Source organism: Pseudopipra pipra, chromosome 7, assembly GCF_036250125.1.
Source record: "Pseudopipra pipra isolate bDixPip1 chromosome 7, bDixPip1.hap1, whole genome shotgun sequence".
Classification (NCBI taxonomy): domain Eukaryota; kingdom Metazoa; phylum Chordata; class Aves; order Passeriformes; family Pipridae; genus Pseudopipra; species Pseudopipra pipra.
The window spans coordinates 14,915,801-14,926,948 of NC_087555.1; the positions used below are offsets into that span (position 1 = coordinate 14,915,801).

At 38.4% G+C, this 11,148-nt stretch overlaps 1 protein-coding gene across 1 annotated transcript in view; it reads right to left on the reverse strand.

Moving 5' to 3' along the window:
* PPP1R1C (protein phosphatase 1 regulatory inhibitor subunit 1C) overlaps positions 1–11,148 on the reverse strand; it is a 53,209-nt gene extending 42,061 nt beyond the window's left edge. The window contains 3 exon segments of the mRNA XM_064660693.1: positions 6,405–6,465; positions 8,717–8,863; positions 8,866–11,148. Of these exon segments, the coding sequence (XP_064516763.1) occupies positions 6,405–6,465; positions 8,717–8,863; positions 8,866–8,967 (310 nt within the window). The 5' untranslated portion in view covers positions 8,968–11,148.

Below are 11,148 nucleotides of genomic sequence, written 5' to 3' on the forward strand. Positions count from 1 at the left end.
AGGGATGCTGGGCTCCCGTGAACAGGAGGGACTCATGCTTGTTTTCACTAGCCAGTAGTAGAAGCAACCAAGCTCATACAGGCTATATGTCATGTAAAATGTACCTGTGCAGTCGTCAATAAACACTGAAAATGAAGGAAGCATGGATAAAAATAAACATGAAAATTAAGTAAAATAAGCCAATTTTGACCAGAATACATACAACACCTTTTTGTTTTGACTTTTTCTGAGTAGCTGTCAGACCCTTCTCCTCATTAAAGCACTGCTTATTGACTAGAGACAGTCCAGACTTTGGCACTATATCAAATAGTCCGTTTCCTTTGTTTCACACTATGTGGTTAACACAGTGACCAAAATAATCCCAGGGAATATTTCTATTTGTGAATGAATGTGTTTATGCCCTTGAAAATGGTGAAAACATAGCTGGCTGCTTTGGTGATAATCTTTAGTTTAAGCCAAGCAGTGTCCAGTGCATCCCAACCAAGTCAAGCCTTGTCCTCCAGCCTGCTCTTCTTACTGTACTGAAGGAAGCCTGACAGCTCTTTTGACAGGTGGTGACAGTGACATATAAAATCCTCACTCTGTCATGAAAATGGAGCATATTCATGAAATGGAGCATTTTCATGAGTGATGCTAAGGAAAACTTTTTTTAAAATTCATTATTTCTTTCTGGAACCTGTGAGCCATTTCTTCTGGGTTGCATTAAGAACAGCTCAAGCACAGGTTCCTGACTGTTTTCTTTTTTTTTTTTTTTCTAAGTCCTTGTACTTTTCTTTTTTTTCGTGGAGTCTGTACTCCCACTGATACATGCAAGGAACTTTTGCTATGGCTGTCTCAGACACTTCTGTGAGCCTGAACTGCAGAGCAAACTCAGAGTAACCCAAATGAAAGAGCATCTGAGCACAGTGTATATAGGTAAGAAAGGTAAGAAAAAGGGATGTAGTTTGCCACTGAACATTTGCAGTCACACATCAGCCTGCAAACAGCAGGATATTTTCAAGCACAGACATTTTCATATCTGTTCTGGAATCCCTATCACCTGTCACCAAGCATTATGCAATGTTTGTTTTATATATTTCATTGTTTCATTATGGCAGATAGTCCTTTCCAGCACAGGCTGAAAGAACACTGCCCTGACAAGTAGTGTCTGCACTCTGAACATCCTGGTGCCATTGGTAAGGTACTCTGAGCTATACCAGTCTTCTGGCGTGAGGGGACACAAATGTTTTTCATTGCTTATTGCATACCTCTACAAACTCCTAGACTGATATAAAAAGAGACAGCATACTTAAATGGTATACTTATTTAGCATATAGAAAGGCCAGCTATTTTGACCAAAAAAAAAAAATACAGTTAATGACAGTTTTTATTAATGTACTGCTTTTCTGAATGCTTTATTACCACATTAGAAGCCTACATTTGCAATTGAAAACAGCTGCTATTTGGCTCACTCACTTTCTAGTTCTTGAACCAAAGTAAGCAGTATGTCCTACCAGAATCTCAAGCTTTGGAAAAACATATCGGTTTTCATGAACTCTGAGACCAAGAGTTCTCTGCTGATTCAAGTTTCAGTGAGATTTTTCCCTGAGAAAATACAACAGAACTGCTTGACAATGCCCAGAAACAGCTGCCTCTTACATAGTTGGTCTTTTTTGACCACAGTTTATTTTTTCTTGGGAGAAAAAAAACATGTGACCATTATATATAAAACAAACATATGTATTCACCTAGAAGCATTATCTAACTATATTACTCACAAACACTACTGTTGTGCAAAGCATATCACATTTATCCCCTCAAGGATGTGGTTCTGGCACAGTTTGCATCACCAGGAAAGCACATCTGTATGTGGTAATGAGATTTATTGTGCAGGGAAAATCCAGGAGTGCCTAAAACCAATTTAGTATACAAACCTTAACTACTTGGGTTATCATGGAATTGACACAGGTGTAAGGACAGTTTTTCTTTCTACCACCCACCCAGCTGTGTTGTTTGCTACTGCACTAAATACTCAGGTTGCTCATGAAGCATCTCAGCAGAGCTCTGGGGAAATGGCAGTAATCTGAAAGGCATGAATCTCTTTCTGGATAATAGAAAATCAGCTAGGAACAAGAAAGCAAGCCTGCTAATGCCAAAAGATAAACTGCAAGCATGTTCCTTGTCTGAAGACAGGTACAGCTTGCTTTTCTTTAAGTTATGATTTCCAGTGTTCAGTAATCTCAGAGGTACTGAGTTGTTTTATATTGCTTTTGCACTGATAGTATACCATTTCTGCCTTGAAATGAGATTTGTAAAATGCAAAAAGGCAGCACTGGAGAAATGATATCAAAACATGCTACTATGTTTTTCTTATGTCCAAAAACTGAGTAACATTTACATTACAGGCAAGGAAGCCAAAAGAGGCAACAAAGTAGAAATGAGAGATGGAAACAGCAAATATGTAGAAAATTTAGAAACACAGAAGTTTATCCTAATGTTTACCCATATTCTAATGCTTCAAGAAGACTGAACACTTTGACACGAGTTGAACAGTCTTTGCCAGCCAGACTGTTTGGTCTTGTGTTGGCCCTGTGACAAAGCCAGTCTGTACAGGAACACTGGCATTGTTTTCTGATCAAAGTGAGCCCTAATGGTATTAAACCTGAATTGTGGTCTGACATGCTTTCACTTCTCCACTTTGCCACCAGCTTTTTCTTGAGCCATTGCAGTATGATATTCTGCTAGCTTAAAGCATGGTCAGACTTTTATTTCAGATAATAAGAATTGATTTTCATATGTATCCTGCTATGTTTGGTAAGGAGACAGGAGGTTGTGCATGTACAGAAAAGGTTGCTTTTAGGGTATGGTGATATTCAGTTTCTGTTGGCTCCAATGATATTGCAAGAGAAATATGAAGCAGGAGATCTTTAACTTTTGAATTAAATTCTCATGCAGCATAATAGTTAAATATGTCTTTAAAACTAAACGTGTTTATGTTCCTTTTATAAAAGACAGACATGAAGCAACTCTGACTATAGCATAATATGAGTGGGTTACCCCAGTAACACATGCAGCATCCTGCACAAGATGAGATGCTGCTCATTTTTGTTGTTCCATCACCTTATACTTGTCTTTGCTTTCACAGATAGTAAAATGGTCTTATAATATCAAAAAAAAGTAAAACTGATTAGATATTATGAAATCAAACATCAGATGCTCAGAAAACATAGCTCCATTGATAGCAACTGAAGCACAATAGATTTAAGCAACTTCATAATTCGAATCTCAGTTTGCTAGTGCTAGCTTCTCTGCTCAGATGTGGCACAACCCATCAAAGAGCTCTTTACAGAGCACTTACCGAAAGAGTTAAGAGTTTATTTACTGCTGTCACAGAATCACAGGATATGCTGAGTTGGAAGGGACCCACAAGGACCATCGAGTCCAACTCTTAGCGCTGCACAGGACCATCCCTAAAGAATCTGTTGCTTCACAAACTCACATTGTCTACTGCAATCACTGTTACTGCTGCAATTCAAATTTCTCTTTTGTTGACTTTGATTGCAATTATATTTCACACCAATCAGAGCGAACATCAGAAAATGCAACATTAAATGATGCTACAGGCTGGATATTAACTCCTGTAGTCACATATATCACCTGCCTTTAAATCATTTGGTGTAGTCTAACACTGTATCCTTGGAAGCAAGGAAGTCAAGCAGACTCTTCTTATAATTTTTGAGTACATGTCATTAGTTTAAAATGATGTAGCCTTAGTAGATATTCCATCTTCACTTTATAGCACAATTGACCTGACCTAAGTCGGTGAAGACATATTCCTGTCAAAGCTGTAGCAGATATCAGGGATGGATGGGAAGACTTAGTAGAAAACAACTTTTAGATCTTTGTACAGAACACAAACTGAATTTATTATGAAATTCTGAAATGTCCAAACACATTTTACTGCCTTCTGGTTTCCAGATGGGTCCACATCTAGATCAGAATACCACCAAAAATGCTGCTTTTTTTCCTGCTGCAATCAGAAGCAGCTGTAACAAAAAGCTATAGAAAAGTCTGATTCTTAGAAAATGCCTGTCTCTGTTTTTCAAAAAAAGAAAAGTTTAGATAATTAGAGTAAACTCTTCTGGGGTATCCAAACATTTAGAATTGCATTAGGACACACATTTCAAACTCTTGGAAGCATATCCTTCACTAGCTGTTTGCTCCTAATGAAGGAAGTAGAGTACTCCAGTGCATAAAATCCAAGAGTCAGGATTCTAGTTTAGCCCAGCTCTAATTAAAAAAGGTGAGTTTGACAGTATCACTGGAATTCTCTGCTGCTCAGTTTTGCCACTGATCTAGGGAATGCTTCTAAAGCAATTTTTTGGAGTGTCAAGTTAGCAGCCTTACTATTATTATTCTTTTATTACCTGCAAACATGTGCAGTGATTAATTTACTATTTTTGGAGACAAATTGCATTTAGCATCTCACTGAATTCTATTCAAAATCCAATAACTGATCAGCATTTTGGGGTTAAATCAGCAAGGTGTCAAGAACGCCTAGGACTAGCTGACTTGGAAATTTGAACGTATACAATAATTTCAGAAGCTGTAGAGCACCTTGCAAGATCGAGACCATAAGGATTTTTTTAGCATTTGCACCTCCATTGTAAATCTACTGTCTGCCTTTCCAACCTGGCTTTACAGTCCTTGTATTCAGCAGGTTTACACAACCACCTCCACACAACCTATTCAAAACACTCGCCCATATCAAGCTCACCACATGGAAATACTCATGCATGAACCGTGCAGTGAAGGACAGGAAAATGGAGCTGCTGTTAAAGTTTTATTTTTATCTGACTTTATATAAAATGTTAAAAATAGGACAAGATTATCATTTAACCAAAGAATAACATCATTAAGATTAGTTCCCAGTATCCTGAAAGAGTGGATAATATCTAAATTAATAAATATAAATAAGTGAAGATGAATACTAAGTTGGGCTTGTATGGAAGTTGACTGAGACTTACAGCAATCCTGACTCATAATAAAAATGATTTATTTAAAGATTTATTATGAATATTGCAGACATGCACCACTTTGTTTAAAGTAAAATTTCCTGTAAATTAAAGAGTTCTTATTATCTGTTTGGTTTTGATTTGGTATTGTACCAAGTATCTGTTTATAAAAGGAAATGTGATGGTACAAAGTGTACAAGGTGAATTGCAAAAGAGATTAACAGTCAAGGTGAATTTGTTTTAAATTAAGTCCTAGCAACATAGACACTGTAGATCCCATTAGGGTAAGGAAAGTCAGTGTAAGGCAGATTTTTCATGCACCATTACTGAGAGCTGAACTGCCTGAAATTCAGGCCAGAAAGCTACTCTCCAAACTGAGATTGGGGTTACATGGGTCACTCTCAGTGTCAGAAGATAACCTTAACAATATGACATGCTTGAACTTCCCTCATCTGTGTGCTGAACTGCAACGACCTCAACTCCAAGAGTCAGGCTCTCAGAATACTTCTATCTGTATGTTTCTGAGGAATTTCAGCTACTGGTGATGTTGATCAGACCTGAGGACCTGCAGCACAGTGAAACAAGTGGAGATCCTGAAAGACCTAAGACGGTTTTGTTTCACTGAGGTGCCAGGGCACACAGTAATGGTCTTAGAGACACATCAGTGAGAAAAAGCCTGAACCAGTTTTAAAAAGAGAATCAGGTGATTGAGAGATAAGACAGGAAAAAATGTTGCAGAGCACTACAAAGGAAAAATTTGATATAAAGTAGGCACTGTGTTTCAAAGGGATTATACGGTAAGGATTTTTCCATTTTTGCAGAGCTTTTTTGCTTATAATACTGCCTAAATAGCTTATTAAAGAATTTTTCTGAAGTCACATTTATGTGACAAAGTACGTTGCAATCTCAAGTCATCCCATCAAAAGTTTTCTGGGGGGAGTCTTGGATGAATATAATGTATTTGCAGTTGAACAGGAATAATGAAAACACACATTATATGTTTCATCAGAAATCTAGAAAAGAATCTGTTTCATAAAAGCAATTCTCTTGGCTGAATTAGCCCTGGAACTACCCTGGCATCTCTAGAGATTGGACTTTGTAGCTCTCCAAATCCTCCGCCCAAGGAAAGAAAATGTTTTTGGATGGAAGTGCTGGATCTGGGTCATAGTAATTCTCTTTGTACATATAACAAAACATTTACATCAAGTATAAAATTGTGAAAATACTGACATTATCTGAAGGCCAGGAATTACACATGGGGTTTACTCCAAGCAGTCCTAAGATCTTTATCTGATATTTAATGCTGCGACATTAATGACATATTTTTAAAATCATGTAGTTAATAAAACCAGTTTGCAGACAATCCTGTGCATACAAGTTCAGTGATCTAGAAGGTATGTTGGCACCTACCTGGAGGCACATGTTCGTTCATGATGACGAGTGATGCTGGTGTAGGCCTTCTTTTCCTGATCTGTAACAGGTGTAAACCAAGGAGAGTCATTAGGGTCCATCGACTGCCCCGCACACAAAGCAAAGCAAAAAATCCATCTAGTGTTCTCCTGAGCATAGACCAGGCAAAGTTACAAAAGAAACTATTTAAAGAACAGCAGCACTTCACTGTCTTTCTGACAGTTTGTGTGGTCTGACAGGGATCCGGGTCATGCTCTTGCTTGTACGGGCAGAGCAAAGGCATGGGGAGAGCTTTCCAAAATACCTTTAGGATTTGTAATCATCTTAAGTTTTTGGACATGTATTGCTGACAAATATCAGTCATATCTTAAAATATTGACATTTAGCTTTGTGTCAGGAAGATGATTGCAGTAGTTTGTGAGCTTGTATGTGCAAATCCCTAGTGCTGTCATAGTTCTCACAAGTAATAATTAGTAATATTTTGCAAGTGCACTTCTGAGTTGATATTACAGGTATGCCTTGCAATGAATTTATATTTCTAAACTGTGACCAGAGGTGTTACTACTGTTCTTTAACTAAAAAAACTCCAGTATTTAAGACTTTCAAAAGAGTATTTCCGAAAAGCACTATACAGCAGATCTTTACATACCGATATATAATCCTGAATCGTATGAAATTTTTCGTATTCAGAGTTTATCTGGGTAACTACTTTTGTTCCATTAACAGTGGCTGAACTGCATGGTATTGGACTACCCTCCTATAATGCACACATTTGCACTGAAAGCTTTTTGTTGTTTCACTAAAGCCTCCAGGCTTGATATTCTATTGAATTTAAGAGAGGGACCAAGAGTATTTAAGCTAGAAACCATTCTGACACGAAACCTCAATGTCAATGCATTTGTTCTTTTTTATTTGCCGATCCAACATCTGTATTTAGTTGGATTCAAATTTTGCTTTCAGAGGTGTAAGTGGAAAATTACATCAATCAGGGTTAATGGGTTTATTCCAGATTAACATAACTGTAGCTGACAGCAGAATTTACCATTTTAATTTCATCATACGGCCACAGTGAAACTGTATCACACTTGGAACTAAACTCACAACACACACACAAAAAAAAGGACTGCTCATAAATACCAGGCAGAATTTGGGCCACCGCATTTCAAAAGCCATGGGAATTCCAGGAAATCCTAATCCTATGGTTCTCATAGATTTCAGAAAAATACCAAAACACATTCTGCTTGAATTCATTGCAGAACTGTTCAATAAAGCATGGACATTTTGCATCTCAGAAGTACCTATGGGCAAAATGAAGACCTGCAGCAATTCTTTTCTGCACCCTTCTAATATTTCTGCATTCAGTGGTCACTCAAAACTCATTGTTTTCTGGCAAAGGTGTCTTCCTTTTAAGAGACGTGACATCAGAATATTCAGGAAACCAGATACCTGTCCTAAAGGTATAAAGAATTTCATAGCTAATGGAATGGAACGGTCAAGGTTATAATATTCCCCTGGTATCATCTAAAACTAGACTTACCCAAATAGAAGCAAATGCTGAGAATGAGTTGCACTGAGAGAAATGTATTGGGTCACCTAATTAGGATTTATCCCGTTTTTCTCACAAGACTCCCTGTGACTCTTTTTATGCACATCTGTGCATATCCGTACACAGTAATAGGTATCATTTTCTCCTGTCTGTATTGCTACACATATATATATTATGTGTATGTTTTGGGAGTGAGTCAAAACCTAAAATAGCACATGCATCATTCCAGTGGACAAAAGTCAGGCATATTTCTATACGTGTATATTTTTCAAACATGTAAAACACTGTAAGAATGACATAAAGAAGACTACATAAAAATCATGAGATATATGGGAAGTAACTGAAGTGATGACTATAGTGCAAAACATAACTAGTATTTTCTCATGTAAAATATTTCTGTTAGGTACCTATTATCAGCTTCATGTTTTGCTTTATGTACAAATAATATACTTGATTTGTTGAGAATGTGTATTCCTGTGAAGTGTATGTATTAGGGTACAAGTGCAGTTACAGAAAAGCACAATAAATATATACTGAATAAACCTACCCAAGTTATAGAAGCCGTATTCTGGCTAGAGGACATATCCTTCTCCCTCTTTAGGTATACCTAGACATTGCTACAACCTCCAGAGCATTTAATCTACAGTTTCACTACTATAAGTTAGAAAACCATTTAGGCAACAAGTATTACCTGTTCTCACCCCACATCTTGCCCCCATTCCTACCCCCTTCCCTCAAAACAGTGAAAGAAACTCGTCTTCCTTACCTGCTCAGCTGCCTCGGGATCTATTTGACTCTGAAACAAGGGCACAGCAAACTGTATTTTTTTGGGACTGTTGGGCTCCATTGTGATGCTGCGGTGAGTCAGACGAGAGAAGAGCCTGGAGCTTGAGACTGGGTCTGCCCCTTTCCCCAGGCGCCCTCCCCACAGCCAGGCTGAGTGCTCTGCAGTAACAGCTGTAACTCCCGACTTAGCTCGGGAGTCTGCGTGAGTCGAGCAACTCCCTTATTCCACATCCACAGAGATGCCACTAGCTTGGCTATTTTCTTTTTTTTTTCCCCTCTCCCCTCTCTTCAGCAGTCCTTCAGATCCTCTCAGCAGAAAGCTGAAAGGAACAATAAGCTAATTGTGTACCAGCTCACTTCTACATATGCCAAGCATTCACTCAGAAGCTAATTGAAAATGCAATACTAGCATTGCATGGCCTGGAGCCCTGGGATTTGAAAAAGAGGATCTCTCCACCATATATTACTAACTGGCTGCTCAGAAGTGCAATGCAAGCTCCCTCTGAGTATTGCTGATGGGCTCTTAATTATTGATGAACACAAATCAGGAAGTTTTCAGATTTTGGGGGTGGAGGTAGCAGGAGGGGTGGATGCAATAATTCGATCTCTGTTACAGTATGCCAGAACTGCTCTCCTCTTCTCACGTATCAAACAATTGCCTTTGATCTTTGAAATCTTTTTTAAATCTGATAGGTTTAGAATCTTCTAAATCTTATAGGAAGATTTTTTGATGATGATGCTACGCAAATGCCCACACCTTCATGAAGCTTCTCTGGTGTGCTAAGAAGGTTTGCACCTCAGGCTGGGTTTGCAGATTTAGACTGTGATTTCTTTTGGTGGGCTTCATTTTGCATGACTCCAGATACTGAGAACATCCACATTTAAGCCAGCTGTCTCAGTTCCCTCATGCTAAGCATATCAATGGGCATTTAATTCTATCCTAGTTAAGCAGGATATAGTGTTTACTCGAGATTACATTTTTTCTCCATTAACTTTAGCAAAAGGAAAGATGATTCTAGTTACCTCACTTTTAGGTGGTTAAAATTCAGAGGCCAAATACTACTTCAGGGTAAAAAATCTGTGCCTCCTTCCAAGACCAGAAAAATAATTTGGTCAATCATATCAATAGTACTCTCTTGTGAATATAATTATTTTCACTTGTCATTTTCTGTTAATTCAAAAGAAGTGTGTGAAATGATACACAGCAACCTCTGGTTTAACCTATCCCTTTGTAAAAGTCAGAGGAATTTGCAAATGTGTTCTTTCCTCAAGCCACTGAGAGCGCTAAGGATTTTCACAGCTCACCACAAGCTTATTCGGTCACTGAGTACTTTTCCACCTGTGCCAGCAAAGGAGGCAGGGAAAGAGCAAGAATCGTGGATAAGAATAATGCTCTGGCCATACACAGCAGAAAAAAACAGCCAGTCAGGAATGGAATACTTGCTTGGCTTTGATTTTCACAAAGGAAAACTGTGACACATTACTGGAACACCAGGGCATTTCTGAGCAGAGGTAAGCACACTAGGAAGCTGCTTTATGAAGGACCTGATAAAGATCAGGAGGTGAGGATACACTAAAAATGAAGGATCCAGTTGGCTCAGGGATCAAAAATAATTCTCAGTGAGGGCTGAAATTTCCCTCTTCATTCAAATCAAAACTGCAGTTGTTTCCAGCTGACAGCAAGTAGGTAGCAACTTTCCTGTTTGATTTCTTGTGATAGTTTTAGTTGGCATTAACTTAGAATTGTAGAATCACAGAAGAGTCTTCTTGGTGGGGGCCTTCTGGAGATACCTGGTCCCTCCCGCTGCTAGAAGCAGAGCCCAAGATCAGGTTATTCTGGGCCCTCTCAGTCTGAGTCCCGAATATTTTTGATGCTAAGGTGAAGTGCTCACTTTCATTTACCAAAACAAAGGAAAAGATGCACAGAATACTGATGTTCAGTGTTTTGTATGATCATTTTTAAGCCTTCACTACTCCCACAAAGACAAAACATAATTTGCTTTGTAGACTTCCACAGACAATTAGAGCCAAAGTGCAATTGCAGCAGTTCTGCTGGCACAACTAAGTCTAAGACACTGATGTTAGAGAGGCAGATGCTGCTTTCACTAAGGACAATTAGAGAGTTGTTTTCAGGACAGTCTAATTATCCAGTTTCACAAGTCCTTCATGAGCAGACATGCTGTTATCTTCAGCGACAGCTTCAGACATACCAGGGATATATACACACATACATACCAGGGATATATACATACATACAGGGTTACACGGGGGAGGGGGGGGGGGAAAGGAAGGACATAAACAGGGATCTGAAGTTGTGGCTTTCCTCTTGAATTTTCATACTTAAAAGAAAATGATTTTTGTTTTCTCAGTCTCAGATAATGTGAGAAAAATGTTTTCCAGCTGCTTTGCTAC